This window comes from Pelodiscus sinensis, chromosome 6, assembly GCF_052426305.1.
Source record: "Pelodiscus sinensis isolate ZL-2025 chromosome 6, ASM5242630v1, whole genome shotgun sequence".
NCBI classification, from domain to species: Eukaryota; Metazoa; Chordata; order Testudines; family Trionychidae; genus Pelodiscus; species Pelodiscus sinensis.
The window spans coordinates 32135551-32156012 of NC_143057.1; the positions used below are offsets into that span (position 1 = coordinate 32135551).

General features: G+C 43.9%; 1 protein-coding gene across 4 annotated transcripts; it reads right to left on the reverse strand.

Annotated features, from left to right (window-relative positions):
- Positions 1-11504: 11504 nt before the first annotated feature.
- On the reverse strand, positions 11505-20147 carry DMRT2 (doublesex and mab-3 related transcription factor 2). 4 transcript variants are annotated; one of them, XM_075931665.2, is made up of 4 exons: positions 19789-20147; positions 17912-18340; positions 16500-16602; positions 11518-14233 (listed from the first exon to the last, which is right to left on the reverse strand). In XM_075931665.2, the coding sequence occupies exons 2-4, from the start codon at positions 18311-18313 to the stop codon at positions 13197-13199; spliced, it is 1542 nt and encodes a 513-aa protein (XP_075787780.1). In that variant the 5' UTR covers positions 18314-18340; positions 19789-20147; the 3' UTR covers positions 11518-13196. The 4 variants fall into 4 exon arrangements, with proteins under 4 accessions (XP_075787783.1, XP_075787781.1, XP_075787782.1 ...); XM_075931666.2 differs by lacking the exons at positions 17912-18340; positions 19789-20147 and adding an exon at positions 14933-15017 and having other exon boundaries at positions 11506-14233; positions 16500-16593; XM_075931668.2 differs by lacking the exons at positions 16500-16602; positions 17912-18340; positions 19789-20147 and adding an exon at positions 14848-14985 and having other exon boundaries at positions 11505-14233.
- Positions 20148-20462: the final 315 nt, after the last annotated feature.

A 20462-nucleotide genomic window follows, 5' to 3' on the forward strand; every position in this document is an offset into this window, starting at 1 on the left:
TAACAAGCATCTGACAACGTGGGTTCCAACCCACAAAAGCTTATGCCCAAATGAAATATGTTTCAGTAGTGAAACGAGATTCTGATTTAAAACCCCTAACTCGAATTAGCTGGTAAATCTCATTGCAGGAGGAATACCAGCTAATTCGAGTTAGGGCTTTAAATTGGAATCCCATTTCACTGCCGCCTGTAAACGCAGGCAGTTACTTCGGGCTAGTCAATTTCTAAAATGGTGACCGGCCAGGAACATGCAAATCAAGCATGGGATATTTAAATCCCGGGCTTGATTTGCAATTCCGGTCGCCCTCATTAGCCTCCCTAGATAGACCTGGGGGCTAGTGTAGACGTACCCTTAATCTGTTTCAGCAAAACAATAAGGAATCCTCTGGCACCTTAAAGACTAACACAGCTACTTCTTTGAAACTTGTCACAGATCTGACATTCACCCTAGCAGTAGCTAAAGGTGCCCATGGCATTAATCAGTATGAACATTTGCAGTGGACTGGAAGAAGAGGGTTGTGGTCTTTGTGATGCACACTGATGCCAGCCACCTGACTGAAATTAAAAACTTAACCTCCAGTTTTGATTATTACGAACAAAAGTGTTATGATCTCACTTAGTCATTTTAGTGCTGTTCCATAAGAAAGTTACGTGATTAAAGCTGACCCATGACAATATTTCCAAATGGAAAAAAATACACAATAAAGTAGTCTAACTGGCCTTTTTAGGTTTAAGGCTCAGCCATACCTCCGGGGTGAAGGGGATAAAGATTAGTCGTGTCAGAGGTTGTGTGACTAAACCAGACTTGCTTGGAGGTAAGAGTAGGCTCAACAAGGATGAGCAGAGATGAGAATTTGAGTGCTATCAAGACTTGAAGGAAGACAGGGAGACTAGAGTTAGGAGTAAGCGCGCCATGAAGAGTGGAAGGGCTAGTGAGGCATAAAGGCTGGCAATGTGTAGAAAGAGTCATGGGCAGAAGTAGGTGAGGCAACATTATTATGAATAGACACCCCAGTTGGTTAGAATTCCCAAACTGGGTGTGGTTTCCCCAGTACTCAAGACAAGGTGAAAGAGGACAGATCTTCAGAGGGAGGGTTGTCCCCACTGGAAGAATTTGGGGCTTAAGATGTGGCTTTCAGTTTAGGTTGAACCTTGAGTTGTATCCCCAGAAGGAATGGACCTCTGGACTCAACTGGAGTGCCAAGTCACTGCAGTGACCTGACTGTACAGGGAACTGGTGAAAGACTGATACCAAATGGAAACAGGGGCAGGCACTGACATTGGTTTTGGAGAGATCTTGCAAAAGAGAGGTTGTTTGTACACCCCACCATGCCTCCATCAAGCACAGAGTCACTACCTGGTCGGCCATTCTCACCAGGCGGGTACATTTACAGTCCCTGCACTCCCTTCATGTATTCCCAGATACTCAAGACATCCCATACCTGGCAGCAAGGAGTCAGCTGTGGTCCTGCTCCTCTCTGCCAAGGTCTGATCAACCCCATTGGCCATGTGCAGAAGCTTACCATGCCCTTGAAAGGGTATACAACAAGCTCACTCCCGTGCATGCAGAACTGGAGCCTAAATGTCTAGCCCATGTGGATGTATAAACACCCTTCCAAATGTTAAGCAAGACAGGGCTGACACAGTCAGTTAGGAGAGAGAGGGATGAAGGGCCAAATCTGGAGAGGTGCTGAGTACCTGCAAAGCACAGTGGGAGTCACGGGTGCTCTGAAAATCTGACAAGAGAGTTATGAGCTGACTGATTCATGATGTCTGGTGTTAACTTTAGAACCAAATGATTATGGCTTATATGTCAGCACAATTGCCTATTTCACTGCTGACTACCTTAGAAGAAAGACTCACCAAATGCTCCCATTAGCTAGAATGGATGGGTCTACTGGAAAAGCTGCAAAATTTTAAGAAGAAATAATTGAGGAGGGGACTCTTTCAGGGAGGGAGAGTGAAGAAAAGGATCTTGAAGTCTCCTGCTTCAGCCTCTTTAAATGCCATATAGGGAGACATTCTTTGCTACTCCCTCCGAGGTGTTCAGTTTGCTTCTGAAAGCATGAGAGATGATGCTCTGCGTAACTTTTCAGTCCACCTGATGTAGTTATACATGTGATTTACATTCATGCCAAGGTTAAATCATTAATTTACATCATTTTCTGCAGTTTGTCTAGTGCTCACAGCACAGGATGATAGCAAAGTTCTTGATTTGAGTCTCATCTTGGTGCTGTGTGACCTTGGGCAACTTATTTATCCATTCTGTCCCTCAGTTCATCCCTATCTGAGGTGGATTCTGTATAGTGTTAAAGTGACAGGATGCAGCGTTCCCACCTGCACGCCAACAGGCAGGGGGTTAACTCCTCATTAGACCTAACGCTGGTATAAACAATGAGGCAACAAAGCAAGACTAGACACTGAAGGCTCAGCCAGCTACTCAGAGGTCAGGATGCTCAGAGCTAGGAAATTATAGAGACAGCTTTCTGGGAATCAGAAGGAAAAAGAGATTGGTTGTGAGGTAGGATTGGAGTTTATTTTGGTCTGGGGAAGGGAAGTTAGTTGTTTTGTAGCTTGAGTTGTACCTTTTTTGTTTGTGCAAAATCCTTTCTTTGTAACCTATGTGCTGTTCCAAATCTCAAGAATATACTGTGGAGTACAAAATGTGCTTGGTGCGAGGCTTTGTCTGTGCCTGGGCCACATGGCCCATTCTACCATTTACAAGTCGTTTCTGTGCCTAACTCACGGAGGTACTAGGAGACTTAATATTTTTAAAGAATGGAGGATACTATCGAAATGCTAAGCAGTAATGTAGACCACATGCAAAGCAACTCTCTGGGCATCTTATAAGGCTTTTGTGGAAACATTCAAGGTCTCAAAAAAAGAAACCAAATGCCATGCTCCCCTGCTGCTTGCCGATTTTCCATTTGGCTAGGAAACCAACGGGGTCATAAAAGCACTTGGGTCATAAAAGTCATTCAAGGTTAGCTCATTCCTTGGGGCCTTCCAAATGACAGCTGACTATACAGTGCTACTTAGGTGTGGATGTTTGGTATGTACAATGTGAATAATTTTTGAGTGGGGATTTACAAAGGCCCTCCAATTCCTCCCCCACCTCTTATCATTTAAAATCTCCATTCAGACAGGGCTGACACAGCCAAAACTGAAATGGCCATAGGATTCACTACAAAGGGATACAGTTTCCCAAATCCTTGTTCTGACATCAGTCTAATGATGTAGCATCAACTTTTTTCAAAAAATAATAATCATTGGTAATGAAAGTATTTGTAAATAACTTTCTCCTCAACCCCATCTTCACCACCCTTCAAGATTAATTCATTTCTTAATGAAATATCCTTAATAAAGAAAAGGTAAAATAATCTGGATATAGAGCAATGTGTGGGATACATGGAGGCAGACATCTGAATGTACTTAGTGCAAAGGAAACTTTTTTTGAAACTTTCATTTCTTGCTTCTTTTATCCTTAAGCTCAGCAATAAACTAGCACTCCATGGTTAAAAAGTCAGGAGAACAGATGTATGTACTAGTACCTCAGAATCTATATTTCAAATGAAGCATGTAAATTATAAAGAATCCCTTCCCAAGAACTCTTGAGAGCATCTATCAAGCTTTTGTTGCAATGATCCTGTGACAGGTATTTTTATTCCAGTCGCTTGATTACACCAAAGTAAACACTCGTAAAAGTTCAAGCAGGGTTCAGTGGTCAACACAATTTTTTAACGCAGAACACTGAAGATCTTTTTGTGAACTATTCACGTTTTGCGCCCTGTTTCAGTTCACTTGGGCTGACTGTGATATCAGCTTCATGCTGAGAGTCTGCTTTGTTCTCCCAAGTTGCATGACCAAACATTGTGCTGTAAATGTTAAGGATTCTATTGCACGTGCTAAAATGGCTTTGTGTGGCTCTGTTCTGACCCTTCACTCTCCTCCTTTGTAGAGAAAGTATATCTAGAGATTAGAGTATTTGGAGATTTGTTTTTAACTAAATTTAATTAAAGCTATGTTATCATAGAAAAAGAAAATCTGGGTTTGCTGGTTGAAGAAGGGAGTTACCACTTCGGTGTTCAATTTCTGCTTTTGCTTCTGGTTTACTGTCTGATCCTAGGCAAATCACTTCTCCTGCCAATGAGCAGTTACCTGCTTGAGTAGTTCTATTAAAGTCAATTAGGATCATCACATAATGATGGGATCCATGACAACACCCAACAAAACTGGTGAGCTCTTTCCTAATGTAATCTATTCTAGGTCACCTGACTTCAAGAAGTTACTCATGCAAGTAACTGCTCTCATAGTGGTGTTTACCCTGTGATCCTTAACTCACCATGCCTCGCTGTACCCATCTGTGAAATGGGTATAGTAATTATCAGTACATCATTGAAAAGTGTTTTGTGATCTTCAAATGAAAAATGCCAAGTGCAAAAGTTCAGTATTATGTAAATCTTCATGGCTATAAAATGGAGTATGGCTGAAACAGGGGCTGAATTTTAAAAATGTATAAATGGGAACTACAGTTCTTCCTGTCTGAGGAAACTATTAAACTGATGACTATTTTAACATGAAATAATGTTTGCCATATTTCCCTCCCAATGCGAGCCCTGAATGTCAGTTTTCATTGCAATGAAAACTGAAACACATATCAGTTACATTCTGATGATCGGCTGACCTGTGCAATAATTACACTTGGGTAATAATTACATTTTCTTTTAACAATGATTGGCCAATAAATTATTCAACTTTTGTTTTCAAACCCGTATAAAAGACCAAGATATTGTGGTGATAATTGTTCTCTCACTATTCTACATGTTATCATGGGGAAGTTCTATGGCCTGTCCCATAGAGCTAACTGCCCAGCTTCATGGAGTTCTGTGCAGACAGAAGGACTGAGAGCAGGGAAGAATGGTATGCCCACCTTGCAAAAAGCAGTGGAGCCACCCTGTGGCTGCTCTAATAGAAGCTACACCTTCTCCATAGTTATAGATTCACTGGGCTGTTGGTTGGGGAATCTAGGTGCTGATGCAATTAAAAACAACAAGATGAAGTTCCACTGTGCTAGGCACTGCACAGTCTGAGATAGTCCTTGCCTTGAACATTTTGGTCTAAATAGACAAATGAAGCATTCTTCACTCCATTTTACAGATGAGGGATTTAAGTAAAGAATCAGAGATTGGGGAAACAATCTTAATCATTACAGTCATCATTACATCATTACAATCATTACAGGTTTGTCAGATGAGTCTTACATGACTTGTCATAGGTCACTCAGGGAGTCTGTGGAACGGCCAGAACCAGAACCCCCTGGGATCTCAGGCAGGGCTTTAAGGGTATAACCATCTTTTCTGTGAAGGATTGTGCGTTCCTCCTTCCCCAAATCTCCCTGTAATTTATGGCACAGGAACCCTCCCCCCCTACAAGCTATGGTGTTTGCTGTGTTAGGATGAAAACCTTCTGTACTGGGGTTTTGCTTGCTGCTCTCTACTCCATTCTGAAACTGTACTGAACCACATAGGTAAGCTTGAAGGATTAGATTTTCATCAGCAAATGTCAGTAAATGCTGATTTCGCTATACACATACTAAACAACCAAAATATGTCCATTGATGATCACTGAAATTTGCAAGAGGCATAAAAAGTAAATGCTGCTTGAGAAGTCAGTGTTAGATTTAAGGATAATTATTTTGTATATTTTTACATGAGAGGTTATGTTTTAACAGTTATAAAGCTTTAACTTTTTGAACCTCAACATCTATTGCCAGTAAATAATTGCATTTGCGGAAAATCATGGGAGAGTGGTCTGACAACAAACATTTAAAATGATTAAAAAAAGAATTCTTCCATGTCAACACATAAACCTGCTCTTGGCTGGCCCAAGAGATTCATATAGTCTAGCCTAGATTTGAAAGACCAGGAAGAGCTCACCAGAAACTTCTGTAAGCACATTGCTTTCCAGGATTCAGCCTCTCCCGCCTGCCCCTCTCACCCTCCCCTGCTTGGGGTACCTTGCTCTTGAAAAAGAAAAGCGAAATCTCCATGAGGTCCTACTGTCTTATCTGGGATTAGCTGGATTGCCATATTGAATGTTTTGCATCCACCATTCTGGATTCCTTTAGACTGTCTGAGGGGAAGAGAGACTATTGCCAGTATTGCCTGTTTCTTGAGATCAGGCAGCCCATACTTAGTTTTGTATCTAGTCAATCCTTAGCATGTGTGCTAGGAAATATGCTGTGGAGCAGTACTATAAGTGACAATGGTACTTAGATCATCGAGGCTTCCAAAAAGTAGAATAGCAAATTATCCAGACAGAGGATTTGTAATGTCAAAGATGGCTTATGAGAGACTCCCTGCAGTTTTGGCTCAAATCATTTGATTTTTATTTGCTTACAAATTAAGGCAATAACCTGAAATATGCTTATAATCATTTCTAGAATTCATTTTGGTCCAAGCTTCACTGCAACTATTCAGTTCAAATTTGCTCAATAAATACTTAACAATCTTTAGGGTATTATTGACGTAAAACAGAAGTTTCGCAATGTCCCTGTTGCTAGAATCCTCAGTTTTGTGCCTAACCAATGCAGTAGTCTGACTCGTCAATAAATTTGCAAGCACGGTTATCAATTTCCTTATTTTAAATAATTATAAATAGGACAAATATTACAGAACAACTGAAGGGGAGATTTAATTATGTCACCGGCATAATTAAGTAACAACCCATGATAACCAGGAATAAATTTAAAATATTATGTTTAAAGTCCTGAGCAAAAGGTTACATACAGCAATTTTGCAGGGAAATTCTTCCATTTGTGCATATGAAATGGTAGATATCATTGCATGCTCTGCTACCTAGTTTTTGCACACAAGTGCAGGAGTTGAAACATATGCATTTTGGATGACTCACTTATTACACCCAGCTTTTGAGTATCTAGCCTTTAGGACTCAACTCTTATCTGACATCCAGTATCTAAAAGTGGAATGCATTAGAAAGACTTGCATCAGCTTTTGCACAAAACTGTTGTTCCATCCTTGTACTGCTCTCTTCCAATAGTTGGGCTAGTTAAGACATGCATCTTTGATCAGAATGAGCTCTGTTTTCAATGTTATCAAGCAAAGGTAAAAAGAGAAAGCCCTGCACTCCAACTTTTCATACACTCCTTTCTGAAATCAGCATGGTGTAAGCTAGTTGGTGATTGTAATACATTCCATACACTTGCTGGTATAATCAGCACACAAGAGCTTCTTTGGATGGATAGTCACTAGGGAGAAGTCAGATATAGTATGATCTTTACCCTTTGCTGTAAATTGGCTCTGAGCATGTCTTTATGTGTCAGTTTTGCCTACCCACTTTCAGATGTTACCAGCTTCCCCTGCTATGGTGCTGTTTCTGAATACATGTGATTTTCATTTCAAACAACTTGCAGCTATTTCATAAGTCCAAATGCAAAATCCAGCACTCAGGAACATCACATGGATTTATGATACTCTCTAGTGGGACTTTGTGTTCATAAACTAATGAATGGATTAGGCTCATCCATATGTGGCTGTTCCCCATCTGTGAGAGATATATTATTCTTATTTATTTAGTAGCCGCTTCCTGACCACCACCACCACATAAACTTGCTAGGGTGGATTTTTACCAAAAAGCCCTTAAAAAACAGACCTGGAATAGGATGCTTGCAGTCACAGATGCTGATGTACATGCTTAAGAACTAAGGGTCACCAAATGAAATTAATAGGTAGCAGGTTTAAAACAAACACATGGAAGTTTTTCTTCACACAGTGCACAGTCAACCTGTGGAACTCCTTGCCAGAGGAGGTTGTGAAGACCAGGACTTTAATGGGATACAAGGAAGAACTAGAATAAGTTCATGGAGGTTAGGTCCATCAATGGCTAATAGCCAGGATGGGTAGGAATGGTGTCCCTAGCCTCTGTCAGAAGCTGGAAATGGGTGACGGGAGAGGGATTGCTTGAAGATTCCCTGTTCCGTTCACTCCCTCTGGGGAATCTGGCATTGGCCACTGTCGGAAGATGGACCTTTGGTCTGACCCAGTATGGCTGTTCTTATGTTCTTAATTTACGTCAGGAGGGTGGGGGGGGGGGGGGGGACAGCAGCCATGCACTCCGGGATCCTCTCATTCCCTGGTCACCAAAGAAGTGAGGGGAAAGTACTTGCTTTCTGTACATGCCTCACACCTGTTTGGAGGGGGACTGGAAGTATATATGATATCCAATGGAGCATGGTTGCTCAACTGAGGCGTGCATAGTGGGGCGGTGAGGAGACTGATTTTTATTTGCAGTACTATGGAGCATGAGCTGCTGTACAAGAAACTGGGACCTTGGGATGGGGCAGTAGCATCCCTCCTCGCCTTCAGCACAACACAGGCAGCTGCACATCAAAGGTTTTCCTCTCCTCTATCAGTTGTTCCCCCGGCTCCTTCGACAAAGCTGTGTGCCGCTTCTCAACACATGCCCTGTAGCTTGGGAATGGGAATGCCAGAAAAACCATGCATTTGCTGATTAAGGAAATAGCAACAGGGAACCAGCTTACAGGCCCTACAACAAGGGGGCAAAGAGGGCAACTGCCCCGTAGGGCCTGGAGATTCTGGCACCTGAAGCCCCAGGCTCTTTAAATTGCCACTGGATCACTACACGGCATGCTCAGAGTGGCTTTGAGGGCTCGGAGGGTGGCACACTCCGGGTGGCACTGAGGGCTGGTTCCCCCACCCCCACCCCTTCTGGCCAAGGCCCCACCCCTTTTGGGAGTGCAGAGCTGGCCCTACTCCCCACCTAGGGACCCAGCGTGACTGTCAGCACCCCTGCCTGCTTATTAAGACACATTCATTCTTTTCCACTTTTCTTTGCCCTCTTCTTAGGGTATGTGACACATGCCTCAGGTGGCACATGACCAAGATTCGACATCAAATTTTGTTCACTGTTTAGATCATTTTTTTTCTCTGGCCCAGGCCAGGTACTAATACAGATGTGAAATGAATCCTGGTACATGCTCCCCTTTTCTTTATGTAAACCCTAACATTGCTCAATATATATCCTACACCACAGAGGGCCATGAGTTACAGGTAACCTCCCGATCCTATGTCTTTTTCTTTTGGATGCAGACCTGACTGCAGTTACACACATCTAGGTTACCTTGAGGTGAAATATTTGGCAATATACTCTCCATGGGGTTGCATCATGTGACAATGGTAAAGAATTACCAACAGCGAATCACTTTCTCCTAATGCTTAACAAGGAACTTTACTAGAGGAAAGAAAAGAACAGTGTCCTTAAAACCACATTGTCTTTCAGCTACACCATAACACTTTTGGGGTATGTCTACACTACCACCCTCGTTCGAACTAGGGTGGTAATGTAGGCAACCGGAGTTGCAAATGAAGCCCGGGATTTGAATTTCCCGGGCTTCATTTGCATCTCGCCGGGCGCCGCCATTTTTAAATGTCTGCTAGTGCGGACTCCGTGCCACGCGGCTACACGTGGCACGGACTAGGTAGTTCAGACTAGGATTCCTATTCCTAGGCTCCTCGTGAAATGAGGAGTAATGGTAATTCGGAATAGGAAGCCTAGTCCAAACTACCTAGTCCGTGCCGCGTGTAGCCGCGGGGCACGGAGTCCGCACTAGCGGACATTTAAAAATGGCGGCACCCGGTGAGATGCAAATGAAGCCCGGGAAATTCAAATCCCGGGCTTCATTTGCAACTCCAGTTGCCTACATTACCACCCTAGTTCGAACTAGGGTGGTAGTGTAGACATACTCTTGCCTAGTATCTTCCCCAGCCCACAAGATGAAACTCACATGCCCTTGCATTTACACTGACAATTTATTCTTAAAATACAGCAGAAACATAACTTTGCTCATGAAGAGGGCAGGGGTGTGGAGTTTCCATCAAAGCGACAAGTTTTCTCCATTATAATAGCAATTACTATCTCCAGGAGGGACATGTCCTACCAGTGAATTTTGTTTCCCACCTCCTCACTCCCAGTTACATTGCTATTCCATCCATTGAGTACTACTTGCCAAAATATGCTCTCCTTATTGGCCATTCTTGCTTAAGTCACGTTTGTCCTACTATGAGTAGAGTCCAGTGGAAAGTGGCCAATAATTATCTGATTTGAAAGGAAATATTCATGTTCACAGTGTGCTGTTCACCTGACAAAAAAATCGGTGGGAAAAGAAGTTGATGATACACATAAGAACCTCTGCCAGCAGAAAGCAAGGTTTCGCCGTAGTTATCTATCACCTCAAGGTCAGATGAATGGAAAGCATTCCATGTAAGAACTGAAGTGTTGTGCTAAACCAAGCTGACAAATCAAACTGGGAAGGCAGACTTAGACTAGAGGAATGGAATGATTTTCTAACACACGAATTAGCTCAGCACTAACAGCCACTAGGTATAATGAATGTTAGCTATGCCGGGCCAGTCACCTCACAGACACCGGTGCCTTCACAGCGGCCCAACGAATTAGGGCAACTGAGCCCCTAAAGTCACTCAGGTCTGGATGTGAGGCTACAGCTACATTATAGCTCACTCCATCTGTTGCTTAGTGGCATGAATAAGCCACCCCCAAGTGATGCAAGGTACACTGACCTAAGAGCTCATGTAGATTTCTGATGAGGGCATCAGCAGAGCTCCATATCTACCACCACACACTGGCTGTGTTTTAATGAAGTTAACAGGAGAACTCCCTCCCGTTGGCTTAGAACATCTGCATTAGCTGCACAGCTGTAAGCTCTCTAATGTAGCCCTAGACTTACTAGCATCACCTCAGAAAGCTAGAGGCCCTAAGCCAGAGAGGTCTGTGCCTAAGGAGGTCTGTGCCTTAGCATAAGCCCTACAGGGGAGAAGTAGTGAGTCACTAGCCTCATTGAGGCCTCTGCCTGGACATCTGCCAGTCTGCCAAATCTGTTCAGTTAGTGATTTCACAGAGGCCTGAGTCTCAATCTCAGAGGACTAAGTTATGGCTGATTAGCCAATACATGCAAATATTTGTGTCAGACCAGGAAGCTTAAGGTGCCGAGCCAGAGACCTCAGAAATCCATTTAAATGGGATCAAGATTGCTTAGATTTTTTCCAAAGGTAAAATAAGGTACTTAATTTCTTAGAAAAAGACTAAAGATTCCCAAAGTCCATAGCTGGTCTAGTAATAGAACGTCTGGTTTTCCCATATCTAGCATCACAGTTCATGCCAGCAGCTTGAAAAGTAAAGAGAATTTTAGTAACAAAGGAAATATATTGAATATATAGGAAATTAAAGTTTTCATTGGCCTTATACACAGACAAAAGCTGTCAGATTGGTAGGATACAGAGTGAATATAGATCCATGGATAGCTAGGGACAAGATCTAGGTAAATAAGGCTTGCTCCAATTCCCATTTAAGATAGTGGTAGTCTTTCCATGGACTAAATGGGAGTTGGATCAGGGACAGAGTCTGAAAAAGCAGTTCCGAATATTTCAATTACCTTCAAATATAATTTTGCTTTTATTGAGTTCACATCCCTTTCTATTTAACAATCACACAGGAAAAGTGTTATTTCCATGAATGTTCCTGGAAAGTGAATTTTGAACCAGTAGCGAAGCTTTGTTAAATCACAAAACATTTGTTTGTATTATTCAGTGAAGTTTGTTTCAGGCAAAGGCAGACTTTGCTGTTTCTACTGATTTTACATAGAAAGAGGAACTCAGGTGATGGCAACAGCATAAAACCTGAAGACAGCCACACAGAAGGAGTTTATGAATGTTAGATCATCCAATCAGGGAACAGAAACAGTCTGATGTGATTTAGCTAACACTACTTCCACAACTCAAATATAGGCTCATAGTAGGCAATTCATGGACTGAGATCTGCTCAGGAAAAAGCAATTATCAAACACTTCTGAATAATGAATGAATTCACAAAAATTATTCATTACTCAGAATTTGTAACCTAATCCATCCACTGCAACTTGTTCATCCAGCTACTAAAGATCTTTTGTATCACCTAAGGCTATGTAAACCCATTGATAGGATTAAAATAAATGTATATAGAAAGAAGCAAAACAAAAGTGAGTTCTGTTAAGCTGACAATAGAAAAAAATAGCAAAATAAATGAACAGGAAAAAGTGTGTCAAATTCAGATTCAAAGTTAATAGGTAAAGTTTTCCACAACCTGAGGGAGACTTCAGGCCAAGGTAAGCTCTGTCTATTAGCCTCATGTTCTTTCCAGTGCCTACAAAAGGGACTCAAAGCTATCGTATCTCCTCTTAATTTTATACCTTAATTTTATTTTGGTAGCTATTATTCTGTGCAACTTTTTATACCCCAAAGTTCATTTCATTGAAGGTGACACTAATATCTAGTCCAGCTTGTGATTTTTAAAATTGAAAAGTTTTAGGAAATGATATATTACAAGTCAGCGAAACATTTGAATGGGATTTTAATGCCCATTTGACACAGCAACACACCTTTATCTACAAGCACTTAAGAGTCACTGCACTTTGCGATTCTTCCATCTTCCTTCCCCTTGTACCTGTCTCCACATATCAAAACTTCTCTATGAATGCCCTGTTTGAATGATGGCAGTCTCAACAGAGAAGCCCAGAATAAACTACTCTTCCTTCCCAGGAGTTTAGCACAACAGAACTGCACTGACAGTTGGAGCCTGATCCAAAGCCAATTGAAACCAATGAAAAGATTACTTTGATGCATATTAGCAGGTAAATTGGCACTGCTGTTGTTGTCTGTTCTGTGAACTACTATAAGTACAAGGCAGAGATGGGTTACTCTGGCATAGCAAACAATAATAGCCTATGCTCCATAATAGCAAACAGTAGCTTATGCATGTTCTGCAAGTGAGTGGATACCCTTTCTGAGAGGGAGAGATGTGGAGGGCAGAAGTGATAATGTCCTCTTGGCTTTGCAAAGAACAGGTATGTTCATAAGTTACCTCATTTTATTGTAATGTTTGAAGTGCTCTACAAAACCTACATTTTACAGTGTGCACACATGTACAGTTTTTTCATTTTCAAATTTTAAATATTTATTTTCATGACAGAAAACATGCATATTTATGTACACATTTATTTTAAATCACCATTTAGATAAATTCCTTTGTACAAATCTTTGGAGAGAAAAGGCAGGTGGTAGGAACTCTGCTGATAGCAAGCATTTAAATTGTACATTTGAGATGCAGTTACTGAGAAACATTGGTGACAGCAGAAGAAGGTCGTTTAAGGATTGATTCAACTGAAAACGATAGAGGCTCATTTACTGAGAGTTTTGTTGTAGCTTGTTTGGCCCCAAAAAGGTCTTTTGAGTATCTGTCTATTGTAAATTTGTACTTTTGGTTCTCTCTGATGGAGTACTCTCTGTATTTCTTAGATGCCTCTTCAAAGCTCTCTTTTACTAATGATGTTTTTAACTCAGGCCCTGATTTGTCATGAAATGTTTGCTGTAAAAATGAGTGGAACTGGTTGTACTTGAGTGCTTGAGGGAGCTTGGCATTTTCTTTGCTGATCTTGCTTAAGACGTGTTCTTGAGAAGCCAGTGAATCCTTCTCAGAAATTTGTGGAAAAGTCTTTTTGGGAGGAGAGAAAGCTGACCTCTCACGAGCCTCCTGCGGGATGCACTGGATTTCTCGAGCATGGGAAAGCACAAGTGAATTTTCTGTTTTCGGTGACATCATGTCATGCTCTGAATTTACACAGTCCTGGCCTTGTGATGTCTTGGAAGTCCAGGGTGCCCCAGGTTTTAGAGCTTGGACTGCAGTAGCATTCAGTAGGCATTGCTGGTAAAGAAAAGTGTCACTAATGGGGCCACGTTTTGGCCACACCAATAATCTGGAAGACAAGGGGTATTGCCTGTACGTAGTAGCTACGCTGACATTTGAAGAAATCAGTTCCATATTTCCAGATCCTGAATACTGCATGGTTAGGTCAAGGCAGGTTGGTAAGAAGTTGCAAAACTCCTTGTTAGGAGCTTCAACCTGAGCAGGGTTAAAGGCATTTTTGTAGGAATTGTATTCAGTTCCATGCACCATATGGTTAGGCAGGAAAAGGGCAGCAGCTTGAGTGGCTTCCATCATCTCCCTTTCTTTATATTCTCTCTCTAGCATAATGTTCTCCAGCTCTTTATCAGCAAAGGCTCGTCTTTTTCTCATCCTGTCACTTACGGGGGCTGGCAAAGGTGAATTCCCTCCAAGGTAAGGATCTGCCGGCATGGGGCGATAACCTAAAACAATAAGTTATGGGTATGAATACATTAAAGTAACTAAAACAGGATCACCTAGCTGTCGTGTTTGGAAAAGGACAGGAATGCTAATTGGGAGCTCAATCCTACAAGGACCTGAGCACTTCCTCCAAAATCCTGAATGCCCTCAACTCCCAAGAAAGTCACTTTGCTGGAAGTCCTCAGCATGTTGCACAGTCAAGCCCATGTAATACAGATGCTTCCAGCATAAATAGAGCCAATTCCAGCTCATCTTACTCAGGTAAGTCGTTCCGGTGAAGACAACAGGATTACTTAAATACAGGGCTCAATCCAACTGCTACTGAAATCAATGGCAGTCAGATTGGACCCAACGTGGGCAGGATTTACTCCTCTGTGTTACTTGTTATGCTGGAATTTCATTCCTCCATTTAAAAATATTTTTTAAGTAAAAAATGTAAAATATTTAGGTGTTTTTACTTTCTCAAAATTAAAGAAAAAATACAGGTTACTTAAAATTGCAGGATTTTCAATTAGGAGACCACACTAATTAGATTCACTTTATATAATACACTGGGCCCAATCCTGTTTGCTCTACCCAGACAAGTAATCCCATTAAAGTTAATGGAACTACTTACATGAGTAAGGAGAGCAAGATTTAGCTCACTTTGATTCCCATTCCTCTCACGCTGGTTTCCCCAGTGCCAAAAAAGATATCTATACCTATAGCTGATGCCATTTCTATTTTCTAAAGATGAATCATTATCTGTAACACATTGTTACAGATGGTAGAAAAATCCAAGGAGTGCTAGGAGAAAAGAAAAAGAAAGTTAAGATAGATTAGGGAAAAGAATGCAGAAGAGATTATTTTTTAAAGAATGAATTGCAGAAGAAAGTAACCTGGAAAGAGAGTTCTTATCTGGCCAAACTTTCTTTCTAACTTATGCAGGCAAAGAGAAAGCAACAGTTAATAGAACTGGACATTATCATGTTCATATCTCTTTTCTAATTTCTAATCACTTGGGGTATATCTACACTGCATACCGATGGTATCCCGAAATAGCTACCTTCCGTCTACACAAGCCACCCGTTATTTCAAGATATTTTTTGAAATAATGGGTACATTATTTCAGCATTCCGGTAACCCTTGCTCCACAAGGGTTAAGAGATGTCTCAAAACAGCATGTTATTTTGAAATTTGGCACTGAGTAGACACACCACATTTCAAAATAAACTATTTCGAAATAGATTTGAAATAAGACACACAATTTGTGTAGTGCAAATTGCTTATGTTATTTCGAGTTTAAGGTGCTGGGTAGACGCACCCTTGAGAATAACCAAAATGGCCATATAAACAAATTTTTAGCATAAGTTGGATATTGGGGGGGAAAAGTAAGAATTAGCCCTTTAAAACATGTATTTAATACAATTTACCCTTAAAATGACATTGTACAGTAAATAATATTTCTGGCAGCAAATATATATATATCAAATTAATTTAAAGAGTCCATTATGTTTTGTATTTACTAAAGGTCAAGTTCACTGTACTCATTTACAAATAAAATTAAACAAGAATAAAATCTTTGCTGCCAGTCACTGCCAGCTAGTTATTTACCTACATATATTTTTACACCAAAATTACCATAAATTTAAGTTTATTTCTAGAATCCTTTGGTGCAATTGTTTCATAGCAAGCAGCCTAATCATACTTCTTCCCTCACCATCCCAACCAAAAAGCAAATAAACATAGAAGAAAATGTATTGGGAGGGTCTCATGTGAAAAGGAAACAATGTTATGTTCTAAAATCATTCTTTCCTAGAGTTCAAAATTTTAAAATATATTTCTGATGTGCAGGGTTTTGAGGCAACAGTACATCATACCTATTGATACCTCCCTGTGTATTGCAGGGTAAGAAAAAAGTCTTCAGTATATTCACATTCCCTTTAGTTCAAATTATATTAGTAAATAATTATTAGAATTAGTGTTTATGTTTCTAACTTGTTGCATAATATTTAGCTTAGCCTTTTTTTCCTTAATTCTGTGATAAGAATTTTTTCTAAAACAGAGAGAATTCTTTAACCTTTAATTTGCACAGACAGCATAGATCCTGAGATTTTCTGTAAGAGGAAGCTATGAAACATTTTTGTTAATTTAGATTGTCTTGCATAATGCTAAAAAAACCTTTGTTTTCTGAGACATATAGCACATGGATATCTGAGTAGGTGTTTCAATAGCTCCTATAGTTCAGATGTCTGTTGCTCAGAAAGATCAGAATGCAGAGAGTTTTACCTTCCAAAATGCTTTTGGCCAGCAAGCTGGGAGCCCTGACAGGCCTCTGGTAGACTGTTTTGCGCTCAAAATTAGCCTGTTTCCCTGTTAGACCCTTCTTATCCTAGCAAGAGAGAGAAAAAGCTATCAATACGCAGAAAGACAATGGTCGTTTTCTTCCTTGAGGAAATTTTGTTTTCTGCTCTACTCATTTCCAAACAATGAATACCAAAGAAACAAAATGTCACTCCCCGTGTTGCAAAAGGAGGAAACAGATTTTCCTTGGATCGGAGCCGATCGCTAGAACCCCGAGAGCGCTTGGAACAAAAGACCGCGTTTAAAATAATAATGACAAAATCCTGAAAACCAATTGTTGCAAAATCGTAGGAAATGTTCGGGGGGAGGGGAAGCAGGTGATAAAGACGGGAATGACAATGCTGGAATATTTTGGCAAATAGATTTTATAGAAGCTCTTCGTTAGCAACGATCCCATAAAGGTAACGAATTAATGGAGAAAGCACATTCTCTTCTTGCTTCCCTTTGGGTGAACCCCCTTACAATTGCGCCCTATGTAACAAAACACGTCGCTTACACTTGTATCTGAAGCATAGGGACAGAAGGCGCTAGGTCCAATGTTAATAATTACCCGTCGGCACCATCCCTTCAAAACACTACGAATATCATCAGACCGATTATGTGAACCCTTCGGTGCCGCCGCAAACTACAGACCGGCAGGGGAGAAATCTTCAGCGTTCTGTTAGTTTTACCCCTGGGTTTCAGTGTCTGAAAATCTCGATGCGCGCTGGTTAGTACTAGCCAGCGGTTCGCCGCATCTTCGTTCGTGATTCAAAGCCCAGAGCTGCTCTCCCTGCCTCCTTACAGACGTTCGGGGCTGGGGTACAAGCCCGAGGCTGCTAGACTTTCTGGAAAGCCGCCGCTTCCCAGGAGAGGAGCCGGGGCTGGGATCTCTGCCACCCCGCGCGAAGGCAACCACACGGGAGTGCCGCCTCCACGCTTGGTGTTTGTATCTGTAGTTCGTGTGTGTCCTCCTTTTGAAACAAGCGCGCCCCTCTCCCGGGGCCAGTCGCCTCCCCCGCCCTGCGATCTGCCCGGTCCCGTTCACTTCTCGAAGTGCCCCAGCTGCCAATCTGACAGTGACCCACCACCGGGCTCCAGGGGGAAATCTACCCGGATCCTTGCCAGCCGCGTCCAGCAGGGGCAGCGATCACTGCCTCGCAGCCAGGATGGCACAGGCGCCACCCGCGATTTGCTCGTGTGGCCCATAAGAAGCCTGCAGCCATCGTTAGAAGGGGCTGCGGGTTTGTAGGCCATCCCCCATCGTCTGTGCGGGAGGGATCGCCCCGCACTGCAGCCCCCCTGCGGGCAGGCTCCCCGGTCCGCGCTGGGGGAATGGGCCCTGCCCCTCTCCTCACCTCCGTGGCCTGCTGCCGCCGGAGCGCCACCTGCGCGGCCATGACGCGCTGCCTCTCCACCACCAGCAGGCAGTTGGCGCACTGGCAGTCCCGCCAGCGGCAGAAGCGCTTGTGGCCCTTCAGGCAGGACACCACGCCGTGGTTGCGGCAGCGGGCGCACTTGGGGGTCCGGCTCAGCTTCCGCGGCTCCCCTCCGCTGCCCCGCTCCACCTGCTGCGGCTTGGCTGGGCTGGGGGCCCGCGGGGCCGCCCCTTCCTCGTCCGCGTCCTCTTCATCCTCCTCGTCGTCCTCCTCGTCCTCCTGCAGCGGGCGGGCCCCCAGCGGCTCCTCGCCCTCCTCCAGCTCCAGGCTCTCCACGTCGATCTCCCAGTCCGCCCCGGCGGCGGCCTGCCCCTCGGCCATGGCTGCGCCTGGATCTGCCGCGCCGCGCTGCAAAACACAACCCGCCACGCGCTGCCCTTAGCAGCCTGCCGGGACACAGGCCCTGCTGCCACGTGCCCGGGGCTCGCGCCCGCCCAAGGGCTGGCCACGCACCCCTCCCCCACCCGGCACACGCACGGGGCTGCACCCCCCCCCCCCATCAGCTCACACGCAGCGCCTCTTTGCGCGTGTTGCCACATGGCTCACACCACACTGCGGGGCCACAGGGCACGCAGGCTCCCCTTGCGACACTCCCTCTTCAGGGCTCTAGGGATGTCGCTTCAGTCACCGCAGAAACACCCACACGCCTCTCTGCCTTGTTGCACATTGCCAGCTGCTGGATGTTGATGTCTCTGAGCCATGCGCATCACTAGAGCGCTGCAAATCTCTGGACAGACCCTTTATACTCACAAGTAGCCACACTAACTGCAGCCCCGTGTGTATCTAGAACCCTGCAGTCCTGCGGCCACCTGCTTTATAGCCACAGGTCCGCAGATCACTGTAGATACCGATCTGTAGATACAGATCAGTGTAGATACAATTTTGTACCCACACATGGCTCTCTGCATTAGTCTCAGCTGTCTCTTTCATCTATCTATAGATCCCGGCCTGCATCCTTCTGTTTTGGGGAGACTGACAACGTAGAGCCCCAACCAAGCTCATGATACTATATATATTTGTGTTACTCTCTAAGCTGCCACAAGACTACTCCTTGTTTTTAAAAAGTTACAGAGTTAACAGGGCTACCCCTCTGAGACCTGCATTCTTTGAACATTCAAAACGTCAAGGGGATATTGCTCACCCAACGAATGCAGGATCAACATGGAAAAAACTAGAGCTAATTTCCAAGGATCCTCATTCCGGTAGGTTAAGCGCAGCAGGGGCTGCCAAGGACCGACCAGTTTTTCTGATTTTTTCTCTGTTGTGTATGTAAGGCTTTAACTGAATGTATAGGGAAAGTTTGCAGTTAAATGACTTTGACTGAATCTATAGGGAAACTTTGCAGTTAAATGACTTTGACTGAATCTATAGGGAAACTTTGCAGTTAAATGACCGGAATCTATAGGAAAACTTGGCAGTTAAAGGGAAACTTTGCAGTTAAATGACTTTGACTGAATCTATAGGGAAACTTTGCAGTTAAATGACTTTGACTGAATCTATAGGGAAACTTTGCAGTTAAATGACCGGAATCTATAGGAAAACTTGGCAGTTAAAGGGAAACTTTGCAGTTAAATGACCAGAATCTATAGGGAAACCTTGCAGTTAAATGATTTCATTGCCAAAGTACACACTCCGCCAGTGAATACAAACGTCCCAGCCCCTTCACCGAGAGCTGGAGCGTGTCCCTAAGTGATGGGGGGCCAGTTGCATCCAGGCAGAGCTTGCACTGCAGGCAGGTTCCTTCGCCTCTTCCCACCCTAGCCCCCACATCCCCACGCTCCGGGTTTTGCACTTACCGAAGTTCAGAGGCCGAGGCCGGGCGCAGGAGCAGGCTGCATTCAGCCCCGCGGGCTCACACCGAACCGGGCGGGGGGCGGCTGTATCACAGAGCCCAGGGGAACCGCAGCTGCTCACCAGCCCCGAGACATCGCCACTCGGTGGGCAGCTACTCCCGCAGCTGGGACACGGCCGCGCTTGCCAGCGACCGCCGCCCTGCGACGGCTGGACTAAGCTGATGTGTTGGTTAGTCAGGCTTGAGGGAGGGAGACAGGCAAGGGGCACTAGGGTGCGTTTGCCACCAGACCCCCAGGCCTAAGCGTACAGCCCAGCGCCAGCGCCCGCCTCTCTGCTCCCCTCCGCGCAGTGCCCAACCCGCCTCGCCCCACTGTATTATCCGCTTCAGCGCTGGGGCGCCCGGGCCGCTGATTGGTGGGTTGCTGGGCGGAGAGCGCTCTGATTGGCGGTACGGGCCATCGATTCCCTCCCTCTTCTCTCAACTCTCCGCCTCTGGCGTGGTCTGCCAGCTGCCGATGACACTAGAGTGGCCAGCCTCTGCGACGCGGGCGGTGTGGGGGAGCCACTGTTTATCCTTCAGGCCTGCAAACACTGGGCGCCCCCCTGTATTGTAAACACATGGGTAGAGGGAGATTTTGCTTGAGGTCAAAAGAGAGGAATCACAGCCAGCGGAATG